General features: G+C 45.8%; 1 protein-coding gene across 1 annotated transcript in view; it reads left to right on the top strand.

Annotated features, from left to right (window-relative positions):
- The first annotated feature begins 5,910 nt into the window (after nucleotides 1-5,910).
- The window catches only part of IQCA1 (IQ motif containing with AAA domain 1), a 175,459-nt gene continuing 162,435 nt past the window's right edge, over nucleotides 5,911-18,934 (top strand). Inside the window, exons 1-3 of the mRNA XM_024124784.3 lie at nucleotides 5,911-6,195; nucleotides 14,993-15,317; nucleotides 18,721-18,840. Of these exons, the coding sequence (XP_023980552.1) occupies nucleotides 6,185-6,195; nucleotides 14,993-15,317; nucleotides 18,721-18,840 (456 nt within the window). The 5' untranslated portion in view covers nucleotides 5,911-6,184. The remainder of the gene's footprint in view (nucleotides 6,196-14,992; nucleotides 15,318-18,720; nucleotides 18,841-18,934) is intronic.

The following is an 18,934-nucleotide window of genomic DNA, read 5'->3' as shown; positions in this document are numbered from 1 at the left end:
TTCCCCTGCCTGGAATGTTCTCCTTCTGTTTCCTCAGGTCAAAGCCAGTTCAAGTCCCACCTGCTGCATAACCCCTTCTACTTTCCCAAGGGCACGGTGACCCCTCTCGCTCTTCTAAACTCCCAGGGGACTTGGCACGGTGGCGTTTAATCACCTTGGACCTATCTCTCTTCTCCTCTCCTCTTTGAAGGCAGAATTCACCAGGGTCATCTTTTTTTTTTTTACTGCTCAGTGTTGAGTGCTGGGCTCTGCAGAGAAGGGGCATATCAATCAACATCTGCCCAGCTGAGGTCACACATATCAAGAGGACGATGAGTTTTCCCAGAGAGCTGGCAGTTGGATTATGAGGCTGTGTAAAAAGATATGAACATTTTCAATGAAACAAAACACCAATTATTAGGACAAAGCATAGGCACTGTGGAAAAGATACTGCTCAATTTAGAGGAAATTACAGAAAGGTGAGTCCGAATAATGATTTGGGCCTCAGATGTCCAGGGAAGCATAGAGTATGGTCACTAAACAAAATGAACTTGGTATTTTCCTGCCAGAAGAGAGAGAATCTAACACCCCTGGGCATGGCAGGAAGGGACTCTGGGATAGACTCGGCAGGACAGAGAGAGGTCAGGGAGGGTGGAGCAGAGCACGGCTCTCCCAGGAAGCCCAGGACTGCCCTGAGTCCTTCAGGGAACTAACCCCCCGGGCCATGTGGCTGCATCTGGTCAGTCCCCCAGCAGCACTGCCTGGCTGAGAGTTGGAGCCTTTCCCGGACAGGGTGCTTGGTCCAGCTGTAGAGTCTGATCATAGGGTAGAGTGCCTTCCTGCCTTATGTTCTAGTCTTGCTGTTAGTGGGAAGAGCAGAAGGGGGTTTGCTGGCGAAGGAGGAGGGCAAGGAGGCTGGGTCCTTGAGGGAGAAGGTGGCCCTCGGAAGCGGGAAGCAGCGTCCCATTCTGACTGGTTAGTGGCTTGCGCACCACCTGGTGGTCTGAGAAGGCCCTGCTCCTGGTGGCAGCTGGACTTGTCCTGGACTCAGGATTTGGACAGATGAGCTGCCCTGGGGTGTTCTCACTCTGGTGCCGGCCTTTCCGGAGACTCAGGTGTGAGTGAGGACCCAGGTCCCTGGGGCTGGCTGAATTACCATGCTTCACGGGAAAGCCGGGTCCGGGGGAGAGGTTCTCAGTGACTGGTGACTCCGAAAAGGAAAGAAGGTCAGGTTCTGGTCTAGTGAACTTCATGCGGATCCAGAACAGATCATTAAAACGACTTGTGGGTTCTTAGAAAAGGAAGCAGAGACAAGTGGGTTCTCTAAAACAAGGCACACCAGATGACCCTAAGTTTCAATCCCCATAGTGACTGGCCTAGTAGAAAAGGACAACGCGGCAGATGTAAGAGGGCCGTACACCAGCGACAAACTCGACAGCATCCTTATCTCGTGGACTTGTTGAGGACAAAGAGGAGCCGGTGGCTGGGGAGGTTGGTAACTTGTCGACTGATGCTAACTCGGACACATCGCTAGTGCTGTTCTGCCCGTCCGCTCAGCTTTCTCATAGAGAGTGTCTTCATCGATGGCCTGGACCAGATTTGAGGGGTGACACGGAGTTGGATGGAAAGGTGAGCCCGCGGAATGACAGAGGGCTCAGCAGGTTGACTGTGGTTGACTGTGGCCCCCCAACCGTAGGTGGGAGGGGTGGGAACCAAGGTATGGCCCCTGATGGAGCGCCCGCCAGCCCCCGCCCGGAAGGTTCTGCCTCATCGGTCTATGTCTAAAGGACACTGACAGTGAACAGAGATACAGCGGGACTGATGGCAGGGGAACTCGAAATCTGGTGTTGAAGAACGTGGTCGTGCTTACTCTGTAATTACGAAGACCGGCAGGGAGAGGATACGTGGGTTTAAAGGTCTTAAAAGTCTGCTCCTGTAGCAGAGGGTTGTTCTGTTTCGCCCTGGAGCTTTGATGGAAAAGCCAAGACTAATAGTGAGAGCTGTCCCAAACCAGACGGACTTCGTAAAGGGGCCAGGTGGTCCCCCGCACTGCCAGAGAGCGGGCAAGAAGGGATGCTCAGGAAACGGGAATGCCCTGGGGGCTTGAAGCACCTGAGCCAGAAGTAAATCAGACAATCTCTGATGGCTCTTCCAGGCCTGTCATTCCTCCAGGAAAGGGCTAATGAAGCCCGAGGTCATCCTTCTCCTGGATGCTTACCTCCTCTACTCCTGGAAGGCAAGATCCGTTCATGCCAGACTCATCTTTTCCTCTTGCCCAGTGGGAACCATTGTGCTTTGCATATAACAGGCATCATTTACTATTTGCCCAAATGACTTCACATATATCCAGAGGACCAAGAAGATGAATTTGCCCAGAGACCTGGAAGTCTGACTAGTAAGCTGCATAAATTATTAAATACTGAGGACAAAGTCACCTTTTCTACTGTATCTACATAATTAAGTAGCAATGTTTTTTTTCGTAAAGGAAAAGTAGTTTGGGGAATACTCTCCTTAGTAACATTTGTCTCACAGGAAACCAAATTTTTAAACAAATATCAGTTAAGGTAGGTGTTGCTACCAACACAAAGATAATGATTAGGGGTGTGGACTTTAAAGGGAGACTAGCAGGTGGTCCGAATACCAACTCCACCATCAACTGGAGGATGGCCTTGGATACACAGTTACTTAACCTCTCTGAGTCTCAGTTTCCACGTGTGTAAAACGAGCATGAAAATATTACTCAACTCATAAAGTTAGTGGGACGATTTAATGAATGAATATATATCAGGTCCTAAAGTGTCCCTGGCGTAGAAAAAGTGGTCAATAAGTGTAGCAACTGGCAGAGCTCATGGGATATAATCAGAGAACAGCTATGTTTGTTCTCCTGGTATGCAGAGTTGGGAGACCTTGTTTCACTGTCTGATACTGAGTACCTGCTCCTCCTTTTCACATGACTTGTACCTTTCGATCACTGGATTTCATCATCACGTGTTTTATTTTCCAGAAGAGCTCACGGGATTTGGCTCATATGGAATGTGGCCTACCCAACAGCCCATACTGCCTGATGCGGTTCCTTTATCTACCTCTCTCTCTCAATGCAGGTAAATGCTGATTACGACAATAATGGCGGTCATATTTCTCAGCTGGTCCTTTTTCTATCTTGACATGTTACAGAGTGAGGCTGTAACATCTAGAGCCACTGTAGAGGGAAGCCATCTGATATCCCAGGGATGACAGCTCCAAAAGATAGAAAGACCATCAAAGATTGATTATGTCACAGAGCCACTGAAATAATTGGCTCCAAAATAGCCTCACCTCTATTCTTGTTAAGGGAGATTATAACTCCTCTTATTGTTTAAGCCATCGGACACTGGGTTTTCTATTACTTGCACTTGAAAACATGCCAATTTATGTGAGTGCTGTATTTCCTGAGAGCTTTCGTATTTTGGAATACTAACTGCAATGAGTAGAAATATCCTGGCTCACATTTTCCCCCAAGAACTTTGTAAATACCTCTAGCTTTTCATCTGACATTGAAAGCTACTGCGGAGAAATTCGAGGCCAACCAGATTCTCTGTACCACTTCTCCTTGAAGTTCAATAACATATCCAGGATATCTTAGGTGTTGGTTGTTCTATGTCAGTTTTTCCTGGAACACGATGAGAACTTTTGATCTGTAAGTTTCATTCTTTTATTTCAGAAATGTTTCTTTAGATCTTTGAAAGAATTAATTGGAGGGCTTCCCTGGTGGCGCAGTGGTTGAGAATCTGCCTGCTAAGGCAGGGGACACGGGTTCGAGCCCTGGTCTGGGAAGATCCCACATGCCGCGGAGCAACTGGGCCCGTGAGCCACAACTACTGAGCCTGGAATTCCCTGGAAGTCCAGTGGTTAGGACTCCATACGTTCATTGCTAAGGGCACAGGTTTGATCCCTGATTGGGGAAGTAAGATCCCGAAACGAAGACCCAACACAGCAAAAAAAAAAAAAAAAAATTAACATTCCCTGGCAAAAGCCTTAAAAAAAAAAAAAAAAAAAAAGAATTGGAGCTTTCTTTTTCAGGAATATCAAGTAAACCTTTCTAATTGCTTAAACATCTGTCTTTTCCTTTTACCTTCACTGCAGTTGATTTAAGCTTTTCCCCTAAGTCAGTAATGCAGACGAATTGTGCCCAATCCATTCCTTGGTTTTTCTAATTTAGTTCCTATATTGGACTATTTCTGATTTTCATTTGTTGCGTTAGCTATATACAATCTTCTTTTCCTTCTAATTATGTTGTTTTATATTCTCTCCCAGCACTTATTCTATTAAACTTCTATTCTTATGAACTTATTCTATAGTATAAAACACATGTAAAGAATTTTCTTCTGTTTGGTTACCTTTTTTCCAGACTAGGTTCTTCAACTGTTCTCAGTCATGCTGTAATCCTTTTTTCCTTCCCCTTTTATTGAAGTCTTGGATTTGGATAGTGGATATGCTGCTTCTTATTCAAATTTAATATGGATTGCTCTTTGTATATCTTCCAGTTCCTCAAATATGATGTGAGCAAATTCTCCTTGACTGCTTTCTCACTGTATCTGACTGGGTTTGAGAGCTGGAAAATTGTATTTTTATCCACCTTTCTATAGCCTGGATACACGGTAAGGATAAGGACTGATCCACTGACTCTTTGCAAGGTCTGGGCTCTGCTTTCTCTTCCGAGATTTTGGTAAACTCTTTTACCACCATCCCTCACCCTCCTTGGGAGTATATCCTATTCCTGTGACAAAATGTCCTCTGACTTTGAATCTTTGCCTCAATTCAGTGTAAAGTCCTAAAAAGTGGCAAGCCCTAGTGATTTTTTTCTAGTTCCAGAAGGGCCCTGTGAGTGGTAGTGATTGTTTCGACTAGTGATAGTTTTATCTCACCTGTATTTCCCCAGGTGGCTCACTTACCCTACTCACCTTTCATCTCAATTCTCAGATTCCTGTCTTCCTTGTATTGAAAAGTATTAGTGAGAATTCTTGGTACTTTGCCTACTTGGTACTTTCTCTCCCTAGAAGGGATTTTGGGGGGGAGTGGGGATGAGATTAGACGCCATTCTCCACTGCAGGTTTCTATTTCATTGAGGAGCTTTTGAAGTTTATGGCATGAAGTTGTACTTAATTTTTTGTTTGGCTCTCCTTTTCTTTTCCTTTTTTTTTTTTTTTTTTTTTTTTTTTTTACTATTCTTTTGTTCATTTCATTAGTAATTGTGGGAGAAGGGTTGTGTGATCCAGATTTATTCTGTCCTTTTTACGTGTTTGCCCTCTATATACTCTTTCAAGTGCATTAGTTCTGAAAATGTTCCTCTAGAAATTGCAGATTATAAAATTTGCAAATAAACCTCAACAGTTACCGAAGATGATGAAAGAAGAACAATGCACACAAACACAGTGACTTGCTAATAACTAACATCCACACGGCATCTTACAACGCACTGTCGCCGTATTTCATTTTCATTTAGCCCCAGAAGGGCAGCATCTGCATCTGCTCTGCACCCCCAGAACCTAAGTCTGCGCTAGCCCAGAGTAGATACCCAGTAAAGTTTCGAAGGAACGGATGACTGTTACCCCACTTTACAGATGGTAAGACTGGGGCTACCATCATTAAGGACCTCGCCCAAGGCTACATACCTGAAGGTGGATGAAAATGGGCAAACGGGAAAGCGGAACAACGGCGTGGAGGACAACGAGCGGGCGGACAGGACCTAGGGCCGATCCGGGGAACGCGGGGCGGGCCCTCCGGGAGGCGGGTACTACGCATGGTTCCTGCGAGGAGCCCTGGCCTTCGCGCTTCGGCGCGGTTGCCAGGGAAACAGCAGGGGCGGCGCAGGCGCCTAGCGCGAAAGGGGCGGGAGCGCGCCGGCGGAGCGGAACCGCGCTGCTCAGGCGTAGCGTCCGTAGCTAGGTTCCGCCTCGCGCCTTCTCACTGCCGGGCCACAGTGAGGTTCCGGAGCCTGGGGGTCTAGACGAGAAGGCTCAAATCCCCCTCTCGGCGGCTGCGCGCATCCCTGCCTATCGTCTTTCCCTTCCCGAAGTGAAAAGATATCCCCAACCCCAGCCCCTCCCTCCAGAAGGAACTTACCCCAACGCCCTCTGGCGGTGTCCCGACCCCTGCAGCCAGCCGCCCTTCAGAGGACAACAGAAGAGCTTCCCAGCGGGCGAGGGAAAGAGGGAAAGTAGCCAGCATGTCCAACGCGTAAGTGATGGGCTGCCCGGCCATAGCCATGGGGTGGGCTTCTCCAGACAAAAAGATAGCCTGCTGTGCTTCTTTTCCGTGTCTTTTCTCCCCCACCTCTTCTTTTTGCAGTTTTAGCAAGTAAAGATACACCTCAGCAGAGAGCATCAGCTTCTGTGGACAGGGAATGCCATACGCTTAGACCTGCCAACTGCCCTGGTGCTATCCCTGCCCCGCATAGGGATGAGCTCCCCCAGGCCCAGTGCTTGTGCCCTCTAAGCCCTTGTGGATGTATTTTTGAGGAAGCAGTGTCTATGCTCAGTTCATTGCCTGCTTTTTTGTTAATCTAACCCAGTAATATACAGTGTGCTTTGTGAAAACACCCAGGTCCCGATATTTAAGTTAAGAAAGATCCTGAGGAAGCTTTATTGTACCACTTTGCTTTTCACCAAGAAACGCCCGTCAGGTGGCAGTGGCACCACAGAGTATTCACCCAGCACTGTGCCATTTACACAGCACCAGCCCAGCAGTTATTTCATACTGGTCATCTCAAACATGTGTTATAGTGCTGACTCTGCAGGCACTGTTCTGAGTGCTTGAATATAATAACTCCCGACTCCTCTGTAATGTAAGCGCTGTTAATATTATTTCCATTTTACAGATGAGGACTTAGGCACAAAGAAGCTAAATAGTTCATATACAGCAAGGACACGGTGTCACCCGGGCACTGCAGCTCCAACCCGCATTCCAGCTCTCAGTAACCCTGTTTTCCAGGCCAGGAAATAAGAGCAGCGAGGCTAAGGGCTTGCCAGGTTTTGCGGGTGGGGGAGATCAGTTTTGGACGTGTTGAGTTTGAAGTGCCTGTTGGACATCAAGTGGACCTAAGTAGACAATTGACTTGAATTCAGGTGAGAGGGCTGTGTATGAAATATAAATTCGACAGCTGTTGGCATAGACGGTCTTTATGAGACATGGGATGAGTGTAGACAGAGGAGAGAAGAGGTCCAAGGGCTAAGACTCGGTCATCCAATGGCAAGAGATGGAGGAGGAGAGACCAGCAAAGGAATCAAAGGTGTGATCATTGAGAAGGAAACAAGATTGTGGTGCCTTGGAAGCCAGGAGGAAAAGTAGAGTTTCTTGGAGGAGGGAGTAACAGACTCTGTCAAATGCTGTAAGACAAGCCAGAGGAGAGCTGAGAATTGACCGTGGATTTAGCAGTGTGGAGTCCAGCGGTGACCTTGACCTTCAGGGGGGTGATGGAGTGGAAAGATGGACTAGAATGAATGTAGGAGAGAGGAAGAGGAGAGGAATCATAGACAGCGCAGCACTGGCTTTTTAAAGGCATTTCGCTGTAGCTGGTGGCAAGGGAAATAGGGTCCAGAGACAGATTTTTTTAAGATAGGAAACAGTAGCCTATTTGTTTGCTGAAGGGAATGGCCATTATAAAGGAAGCGGGGTGACATGGGAGGAGGAAGGAGAAGTGGGGTGACATCCTTTCTAGCGGGGGCACGGGCCCCAGCAGACAGAGAGAGGAGCTCAGGTGGTTTATGGTGGGAAGATGAGGCAGGGTAGAGGCTGTTTGATAAAGATGCTGCTCGGTGGGTAGATGTCCTGGTGGGGCCTGGAAAGATGATGTAGATGGTAGATGGTGGTGACACTGAGGGGCCGAGGGCGATACCCTCTGATGAAATGAGGTTCCAAACTCTGGGGTGTCGGGGTGGAAGGGAGAATGGTCTGGAGGTGGAGTAAGGAGCCAGGATCTGGCCCCGCTCCGTGCTGTGGTCAGAGGGCTCTGGGAAGGAGGGAGGGCTGCAGGAGAGGCTGTGTTCTGAGGGGAGAGCCAGGCCTCCCTTAGAGCAAGAATGCCAAGGAATATTCCAGAAACAGTACAAACACCTAGATAGTAATGGAAGAATTTGAAGGTTTATCGTATATAAAATAACTTGAGGACGATTCCCATTTTGCAAGATTTTGTATCGAAGTTCATGTTTATGTCTGAATATTTAAGTCTTTTCTTCCCCCTCCGCCCACCTATGCCTCATCCCTCCATCTCCCAGTTACAGGAAAACCGCCAGGCCGTAGAAATAACAATCTGGTCTTTTTCAACTGTCATATTCAGTCTTCTGCGCCCACAGTCCTCCTAACTTCAGTATCTGTAACATTTCTAGGTCATATGCTGAAGTCTGAAACCAATCATGTACTTAAAAAAAATTCTAAGTAGTCTCATGGATAAAATACTACCTTCTCTTTACAAGGCACATTTAAAATTTCAAGAACACTTCCACATCTGTTATCCCATTCCTCAGTAGTCCTGTGGGGTGTCCAGGGTAGGTGTCATTATCCAGATTTGCCACTTGAGGAAGTGAAGGCACAAGGTTAAGTGACCCTCCTGAGACCGACTACCTCAAGAGACGGGTTCTGAGTTTAAGCTTGGAGCACTTATAGCTTTACAAACCACCTTGCCATACCCCAGAGAAATAAAAACATAGGTCCACACAAAAACGTGTATTGAAATGCTCATAGCAGCATCATTTACAAGAGCCAAAAGGCAGAAACACCCCATGTGTCCATTCACTGATGAGCAGATAAACAAAATGTGGTATATACATGCAATGGAACATTGTCAGGCAATGAAAAGAAATGAGATAGTGATACATACACCACAACACAGTGGGCTTTGGAAAAGTTATACTGAGTGAAAGGATCCAGTCACAAAGGGCCACCTGTGATATGATTCCACTTATGTGAAATGTCCAGAATAGGCAAATAAATAGAGGCAAATTAGATGAGTGGTTGCCAGGGGCTGGGAGGAAGGCGGATAAGGGCAAATAGGGAGTGACTGCTAGCGGGTGTAGGGTTTCTCTTTAGAGTGATGAAAACGTACTGAAATCAGAGAAAGGTGAAGGTTGCACAACTCTGTGAATACGCTAAAAAAAAAAACCCCACTGAACTGCACACTTTAAGAGGGTGAGTTTATGGTATGCGAGTTACATCTCCATAATGGTCCTATCAGAATATCATCTTGCCACATTCCGTGTCTCAGATCATCTTCGTGGGCACTGGCTCAGCGGAAGGATGCTGAGACCTTGGCTTTGAGGCAAAGGTGGGGCTCAGGCTGGACTGAGGTTTCGAGGGACGTGGAGGCTGCACTGGCTGGGCGTCCAGGGAGTGATAGGGTAGTAACCAGTGGACACACGTGGAGGGGCAGCAAGGCAGCGAGGAAACTGGAAAGCTGAAGCCAGTCTCCAGGGGAAAGGGTAGCAAATGCAGGGTTGCATGCTCACACAGCTGCTCAACATCTCCCCATCAACCAACAGCCTTGCCTGGTCACTCCAACAAGGGTCCCCTGAAAGACAGCAGGTGAGGAAGAAAAGAGGCTGCAGCCCAAATGTCAGGACTTGAAAGGATCAAGCCACCAGGAAGGTCTTTGGCGAAAAGTTCCAGTTAGGAGTCAGCTCTGCCCTGGCTCTGGAGGGATTCCTGCCTCTTTGACCCTGGGTAGAAGCCCGGGAGTGCACTGAACTAGGGCAACAAGGCTTCCCCAGGCTGGATCTGCCCCAAAGCAAAGTCTTAAATTCTAGGTGTGTCCCATCCATTAATTTGGCTTCTGTTTCCCCTGGTGGAAGCTTCCTTTACCCAAGATCCCTTGCTAATGATTGGTGTGGGTCTTTATGGGATTCAAGTCACCCCCCTGCACCCTATGGAAGCAGCCTCCATGGGTGGCATAACACACCTTAATGCTTGCTGGTGCGTTCAATGCTTTGAAGTCTGATAAATACCCTTCATCTTTTATTATCAAGTCCACCCCTACATGTAGAAATCATGACTAGATTTATTTACAGAGTCTCCTGGATATTATTACCACATTCTTGGTAATATTAAATCTGCCTGTCAGTCTCAAGAATCTGCTTTCTTTTTAGCTGGTCTCTCCAGGCAGGAACAGAGACTGCCTTCTGCCTGTTCCAGCCCTCTGCAGCTAGCATTCCAGAATTTTCTTCAGCTACGTCTTGTGTGGCTCTAGCCATATTTATTCTTGAGTGTTTAATCAGCACTGTGAATGGGGTTTTGTTTTTCGTATTTTTTTCTCTGCATTTAGTTTTTGGGGCTTTTATCTATGTCTTGCAACTTTGCTGTATTAATTGACTTCTTACATTTTGTTACTGATTGCCTTGGATTTTGCAGTGGTGTCATTTACAAGCAGGTTTTGTAATCTTTTGTATTGATCCCTTTTCCGTCTGTTTCATCCTTTTTGTACTTGTATTTTTTAGCCTTCTGGTGTGTCTCTACTGAAAATAGTTATGGTCTCTGGCTTTCAGCATTTTGAAGAGGTTGTCATCATCAGCCTCTTGGGGGTGTGTGGACAGTATTCTTAATCAGGCATATGCCATAAATTAAATTTATTGAGCATTTTGGCATCTGTGAAAATAATCCACAGTTTTTACTGTCCTGTGCGGTATTTCGTTCAGCTTTCCTTAAATGTTGAACTCTTGTGAATTTCCCGGGTGACCCACCCCCGCCTTGGTCAGAGGGAACAATGCTTTAGATCTGGCGCTGTGTTTTGTTTGCTGAGTGGAATTTCAGATCCGAGTTCCAAACAAAATTAGCCTGTAATTTTCTTCTGTAACGTCGTCCTGCCAGGTCTAGGCCCTGAGCCCTATTTATTCTACAAAACAAGTGGATTTTCTGTTTTATGGGAACACGTGTCGAGCCTGGCGGCACGTGGGGCCTGCATCACCTGTCAGGTCAGTGAACGCCTTGGGTCCCTGGCCCCCTCTCAGGTGCTAGAAGTCCGGGCTTTGGTAAACTAAGAGCCTGCTCAGCTTCTTTGTACCCATTTATCATGCAACGAGTGAGATGTCCTGGGCTAAGTGGGATTCTAACTTTTGATGGTAATTTTTCTCTGTTATAATAAGTTGCCTATCAGAGTGCTCTTTCACTAGCACTATTTTAAAAATATTGCCAAGTTTGGAGAAATCGGGTACTTGAACCCCAGGGATGGAGTGCCAGGGGCAATAGTTAGCATCCAGCCTCAGTGGCATGCTGGGAGGGAGGAAGAGTTTCGTTTTTAGCCCTAAATCTTTGTTTCCTTGTGGTGTCCTGCACTCCTCTGCCCCGGGATTTGTCCTGACAAACTGGCGGCAATAGAGGTTCAGAGCCTGTGCTCTGGAGCCTGGCTGCCTGGGTGCAAATCCTGTGCTCAAATCACACAAATTCGGGCAGTAACTTCTCTGTGCCTTGGTTTCCTCATCTGTAAACTGGAGTAATAATAATACCCACCTCATAGGGTTTTGAGAATTACATGAGTTAATATATGTAAAGTACTTAGAACAGAGACTGATATGATGTAAATATGAGCTGTTACCCGTCAGCATCACCAAAACCCTAAAGACTTTTCACATCAAGAGAAGCTTTTTGGCTTCCCTGGTGGCGCAGTGGTTGGGAGTCCGCCTGCCGATACAGGGGACGCAGGGGGGCCCCCATACCACAAAAAAAAAAAAAAAAAAAAAAAAAAGAGAAGCTTTTCACTTTGGGGCAGGAAGATAAAAATCTCCCATCTCTGCTCTAAGCACATAAAAATGATAGAAACAGCAGAAATGAATACAACGTTGTATATCAACTATACTTGAATAAAATAATTTTTTTAAGTATAGAAATTAGTATAGAAACAGTAACAGATTTAAGTTCCTTTCTTGTTTTATGAGCACTAACATGTCAGTAGGTTTAGAAATTAAAAGTCCAACGAACTGAGGTTTTGTTAATATTATGATTTCCATATTTATCGTTCTCTAAAATTAAGGATGTTGCTTTGTTCTTAAATTATTCCAAGTACTCAGAATTAACAAAGGAAATGTTTCTTTTGAATTTAAGGTGATTTATTTAGAGAGCAGAGGTAGCTCAGTAGAGTCTGGCACAAAAAATGAAGTGACAACACAGTACTTAATTTTGAAAAATGTTCAGAGTATAGCTAAGTGGCTTTCCATATGTAAATAACCTAGTGTATGACATCTACTTAGTAAATGTTAATTATTTTATTTTTAATTTGGAATTTTGATCAATAAAACAAAAATCAAATTATAGAAAAGATTGAAAAATATTTTAGTATTATTTTTATTTTTATCTAAAACTTTCATTTTTTAATACTTTTTATATTTTAAATTTATATTTATAATATACTAATATTAGTATATTAGTTTATTTTTATTTATATATTTTTATTTTTATTATATATATTTTTAATATATTTATATATATTAGTATATATTTAAGAGTATACTATTAAATTATAAAATAAAACTAAAATATTTAAAATTGAAAATAAAAAACTTTATTATTATTTTTTTTAATCCAAGTTGAAAATCTCTGCACCAGGAGCAGAGTGGAAACCCAGGGCAGTGAGCAGGCCAAACCAGGAGGCCTAGTCGGTTCTGGCACAGGGGTGGACGGTGCACTCTGGGATTGCAGCTCCTGAAAGGCCTGGGATCAGACCCTCCAAGAGGGCTGGAGCTGGACTCCCAGGGAATCCGGGGCAGGACCACCCTTCCCAGCTGGGTCAGAGGCAGAGAGGGAAGGGCCACAGCCCATTCTGGGTCATAGCGGGAACCAGCTTTTCAGCCAGAAGGCAAGCTGTGGAACACATAAACTCAGAATACATAAAGAAGCCCCACAATTTAGTAGAAAAACAATCCCACGTAAAAACAGGTAAAACAAATGGCTGAACAGTCGAAGGAAGAGAAATTGCAGATGACCAGTTGCACGTGGAAAGATGCTGTCTCGGTAGCAACCGGGAAAATGGACACAGAAGTCCTGTCTCTTACCTGTCGTCGTGGCACGCATTCTGGTTGTGTGTCTCAGGGCGGTGGCAGGGGCTCTTTTATTTGGGGGAGAGGTGGAGCTGGCAGTGTGGTTTGAATCGTGGTTTCAGCTCAGAACCGTGTAGACCCTCCTCTGAGGGGCGTCTTCTCCCTCCTGCCCCAGTGGAGCGGTGGGAGCCTTCCCCGGGGATGCTCCGAGGAGGACACGCAACGTGGAGCATGGCAGGCGGTCAGGTTCAGCGCGAGATGGTCACACCCGCGGGAAGGTGGGGAGCGTGCTTGAGGAAGGGCAGATAGTGGAGCAGAGGGCCAGAGGGGATGCCTGGGAATGACCTCGGGAAGGAGATGAGGGATCCCCAGTGAAACAAGGTGGATTGACCAGCATATTTATCTCCAAATGGCCTCTGAAATGGCAGTAAGGGATTTAAAAGGCTGTAAACACACGAGGGCCAAGAGAACATTTGAGCATTTGGCAAGAGACATCAGGAAAATGTAGGAGGAGGGAAAGCAGACTTGGATGAGAGAGGAGAGGTGGGGTAGAGAGCGTGGCCTGCAGGCCAGCAGAACCCTGGGAAGGTCTTTCAGAGGTGGGGGGACTGGTCAGAGATCAGTAGAGGGGGCAACCCTGGAGAGCAGGTGCTAAGCTGCTCCCATCCTGGTGGAAGAGGCCGGTGCAGCAGCCTGGACCCGGGATGCAGGACACAGGTGGGCGTGGGAACGGGAGGCCGGGCTGACAGCAGAAAGGCAGTGAGAGCCCGCAGCCCCCTGGACCCGCTTGCTTCTCAGGCTGGAGGTTGGAGCCGCCTTCACGAGTGCATCCTGGGAAGACCCTACAGACAGAGACGGGCATTGGCGGGTTTCGCCCTCATCCCAGGGAGATGGCCAGGATCCTACCCACCCCATCACCCCCGGTTAAGCCCACTGGTTAAGAAGCCCCTTCCCAGACACAATGAACTTCCGGTTAGCTTTGTAGAACTGGGTCTTGGATGTAAAATAGGAGCCAAAAATCAGCCAAATTTTGAAAGAAAATAAAAGTCTCCGCCATGAGTGTATTGGTCAGTCCCAGCAGGAAAAAGAGGGCACACTCAGCAGGGTGGCTAATAAAGGGACAGCTGACAAAGGTGTGAGCTGAATCTCGGGAAACCAACAAGGGATGGGGTGGTGTCCTGGGGGTGGCAGGGCTGTCACCACCCTAAGGCTTTGCTAGAAGGAGGATCGTTTGTTGACTCACTGGGGGGCCGCGAGAGAGGACACATCTGCATCTCACTCTCCCACTCCCCGGGCTCCCGGCCGTACCCTCCACTGAGCGGCTCAAACGAGCGGGGAGACGCCCTCTCCAGCCACAGTCTGCGCCTCACTTCCTACACCCAGTGTTATGGTTCCGAGGTTCGTAGGTGTTGATTAGAGCTGTAAGTCGTTCATTTCTCACTGCTGTGTATTAGTCTGTTGGTGACTATACTACAGTTTATTTATCCATTCTCTTATGGATGGACATCTGGGATATCTCCAGGTCTTTGCTTTTATCAAGAAATGCTACTGTGATCATTCTTCATGTCGATTTACAAGAGTCTCTCCAGGGTGTAACTGTTCGTTTGTAATTGTGCCCATGTTCAACTTTACAAGGTGTTTTCCAAAGTATCTGTTCCAATTCGTACTCCACCAGCTGTGTGTATGGACAAGTCAGGTAACTATTCTGGGTATCAACTTCCTCATCTTTTAAATGCGTATAATAATACTAGCTTTACCGGTATAGTGAGGAATCACTTCATACCATTTAGGCAAGAGGCTTTTTTAACTATTTATTTGATGAGAATAGCCGTGGTCATATCCAAAAATCACATGCATAACAAAACAGGACGTAAGTGGTCTAAAGAGCCCTGCAGCTATACGCAGTGTTCTTAGCTCACATTTATGGTGTGTTACATTTTGTTATACCAGTTGCCCAATATGTATGCCTCGCAAAGTAATTTTTTCGTCTTGTATTGTTGACCCTGTCGTTCCCTCAGAATGTATAATAAGATGTGGCATCAGACCCAAGAAGCCCTCAATTCTTTGCTTGATAAAGAATCTCAGAAGATGATGAAACCACAAAGAAATCAAGTTTTCATCTTCCAGATGTTAGCCACCTTCTACATAAAATACGTGCAGATCTTTAGAAACCTGGAGAACGTCTATGACCAGATAGTCCATCCACAGAAACGCATACTGATCCGAAAAATCCTGGATGGGGTGATGGGTCGCATCCTGGAGCTGAAGAATGAGATGGTCGAATTGGAGTTAACGGAGTTTCATTATTTTGATGATATCTTACAGGATCTAAAGTTGGTTCCTGTAAGTACTCAGGGTTTTTTTCATATTAGTTTCTTCTTCTTATAAATAAGATATATAGGCCTGTAACCAATACTCTGCAGACTTTCTAGTCGTATTTATTAGCTGCATGTTGTATTGAAAGTCGAAGCACAGCCCTTCAATGAAACTATACTGCCGTGGACAAGGATTGGGTTTGCTCGGTTTTTGGCGCAGGCAGATCTTTGCACGGTCCTGGGGTCTGCTGGACACAGTTGTTGTGGTCTTACCTGTCACCATGGTGTCTGTCCAGGTAGGTTGGAATGGAGTAGGACGAGCCTTTCACAAATATCCTCCCAATTTCCAATAGCCACGCCCCTACTTCTGTTTCCAAAGGAAATCTCTCTCTGGCCTTTGTTTCCCATCATCTTCTCGATGAGCAGCCTGTTGGTTGCTGGTTCCTAATTCCCAGGAGGATGCATCTCCTCCTTTGCTTTGGGTCAATGGTGACTCAGGAGATGTATGGCAATGGGCCTTTGAGCCTCCGACACCAAAGAAGGACTCCCTCCCCTTCTCTCTGATGCCCTGAGCACTCCCTGCCGGCACCTGTCACCGCAGTGCCTTCCTGTGAGCATTCTGTCCTGCAGCTGCCCTTACGACCACTGCCTGATGCCCGAGATCTCTTCTGGCTGGGTCTGTAGGGGCTGGTGGACACCCCGCTTCAGTGTCAGGAGTCATATGAGTTCAGTCTTCATTTTGAAAAGATCGTTTCCCTAAAATAAAATTAGGAAGAGAAAGTGTTTACTTTTCTACACGGGGTTTAATATTTCTTCCTTTTGAAAATATTCAGCCTTCTATAAAAGGATGTCCCTCTCTGGGATAAACTTTCCTAGCATTATTACTGCATTTAATCAGAATGGACTAAAGAGAATACCTGGAATGAGTGAAGATGCTGAAGATCGTCTCAAAATGTTCATGTTTCTTGCATTCATGTATAAGAGCGTGGGTTAAAACACTAGATTTTTTAGGTCAGGAGTACTTTACCCACCCCCAGTGTGAAAATATCAAGAACAACTCAGGACAAGCATGAAATAAATAGTCATTAAGTCATAATAATAAATTTAATTAATAAGGTAATATTCAATTTATTAATTTAATTCCAAGAATATTAAGTAATACTCCTAAATTTAAGGAATAAGCAGTTTATGAAATTTATATGGTGGGCTCCTTCAGTTTTTTCCCTGCTTTTCATCCTGCCTCAGCACCTCTGCACTGGCTGGTTCATCTTCTTGAAGGCCACGACCATCGAGAAGGATGATGACTAAGTGACATCATCCGGGCAGCCTTCCTGATAGGAGACTATGAACTACGTGTTCTGCCAGCCCTGGAGGGTGTTGATGGAGCCGTACAATGACACTGAGCTCCAGGTGGTTAGGGGGTGCTTCACGCAGCCTCAGCACGGGCTCCAGAACAGTGCCCTTGCCAGGGAGACACACATGGACCAGCCTCTGGGGATACCTGTGTGGCCCAGTTCTGCATTTCAGGGTGAAAGCTTGACCAACCAGCATCCTCTGTGGCTGGGCCTCTGTGGCTATCACCCACAGCTCCTCTGTGTTTTGTTGGGCCAGCACGCAGATATTCGTACAACATGACCACCCCTGACCATAGCTTATTGACTCAGGGATGGAGACCTTGGTGGCTGCACCAGCCAGTCCTTCCTTGAGAGATTCTGAAACTGGGACAGAGAGAGACTACTTTCTGTCCTCAATTCTGAACTGTAGTCTCCCAAACTTGTTTGTAGTTGGAGCCTTTGTTCACCAGATGCTCCAAAGAGAGAAGCTTCACAGAGAAAGAGCGAGAGAAATAGAGAGAGAGAGGAGAACAAAGCGGGATCACCAAGAGGAGTGGAAGGAAATGGCAGATTCCTGAAGGCATCGTCTCCCCTGGACACATCCCTGTTGCTGACAGACACCCAGCTGTGTTCCTGCCCTTGTTCCAAGAGGTCCCAGATCCTTCCATCCATGTCCCCTTTGGCTAAACTAGCCAGAAGACTGTTTCTGTAGGTCCCCATAACATAGAGAAACATGTAGAGGAGAGAGAGAGATTCTCTGTTCCAACAAATTTACTTTGATTTCACCCCATGGAGAATGGAAACCCCAAGGCATCTGTGATGAGCGTAAAATATATCACAGATGAGATGCAGCAGCAAGCCTGAAGCGAGGGATATCTCCATTCCCCTCTCTTGCATCTCAAGTGCTCTGTTTCCTCACCTTCAAAATCCTAACTGTAACTTATTGGTCCTACATGGACCAGACAGAGCCGCATCAATAAAGTTTCGTCTTAAAATTTAGAAAAGCACAACACTTGAACATGCTTATTAATAAACCAAAATCACAACATTAGATAAAAGTGTCATCATTCTCCACTGACTGTCCACACTCACCCACTGGACCCTAGAAGCTCAGTCTTAGTTCACCCCAAACACTCCGTTAGCCTAGGAAAGTTTTGGTTTTCAAAAACTGCTGCCACTTCCTGGAAGCCCTGGGTACGCTATTCCACCAAGTCCTAAAGAGACATTCCTGTATGCTAAAATGCTTTTTCGAGGGAAAGCCTATTCAGAATTCTCTGGACTGGGGAGATGTGGGGAGTCACACCAGAATGCGAAAAGGCAGAGCTGATCCCAAGGACCAGAACTTAGCTTCCCCCCAGTCAACTGGTCTACCAGAAAGGCAGCCATGAGTGTTCTCATAGAGTATCTAGGACAGTGTTTCTAGATACTAGGGCCAAAGGCCCACCCATATTCTTGGATAACACTTCTACAATCTTGATTATTGACCTTGGAATGGTAAACATTCATTTGACCTCCACTAATTTGAAATATCTGTACACAAATGAAGAACAGAAGTTTATATTAGTGTATAAAAACAAGTTTCCTAATAAAGCAAATTAATTTTGTAAATGATTTTTGTAACGGGGTAATTTAGGTCAAAATAAAACCAAATTATTTTTTTAAATTGTGACTGTTCACGTACATATGGTCAGTGGTGCTAATGATAAATTATTAGGTTTAATTCAAAGATCTCTATAGCTCCATTCTATGCTATCCTAATTTGCATTATTATTTTAGGTAAGCTCAGATAATATTATATTTCTTTAAAGAAAATTTGTTGAGCTATCATTGGTTAATTGAGGCCTAATCGATACGAATTACTGGAATTTTACAGTAATGATCAAAATGGGATATGGTTACACGTTCTCCTTTTGACTTCATTCATGTCTCCTTAGCGGGAAGGAACTGTCTTCACACCACTGGCTTCATCACCTCTTAAGTGAGGATGGGAAGTAAAGCGAGTCTCTGATGCCTTTGTCCTAACTGTACATTTTAAATGGATTTGAGTCCTGGAATCATGACCAAAATGCTCTTTTGCTTCTTCTTTCTCTTCTCTAGCAACAGTTAGATATCCCCATACCAAAGTATTTTCTGAAGGAGAAGTTGGAAGTAATAAAAGGAAGAGAGAAAATCCTTGCTCAACTATTAGCCGACAGTGGATTAGGCATAACTGAAAAGGTTTGTATATCTTTTTTTTTTTTTTTTGCGGTACGCGGGCCTCCCACTGCTGCGGCCTCTCCCGTTGCGGAGCACAGGCTCCGGACGCGCAGGC

This window comes from Physeter macrocephalus, chromosome 2 (genome assembly GCF_002837175.3).
Source record: "Physeter macrocephalus isolate SW-GA chromosome 2, ASM283717v5, whole genome shotgun sequence".
In the NCBI taxonomy this organism is placed as follows: Eukaryota; Metazoa; Chordata; class Mammalia; order Artiodactyla; family Physeteridae; genus Physeter; species Physeter macrocephalus.
Note: the sequence above shows the minus strand (reverse complement) of the source record. Positions and strands in the feature narration are given on the sequence as shown.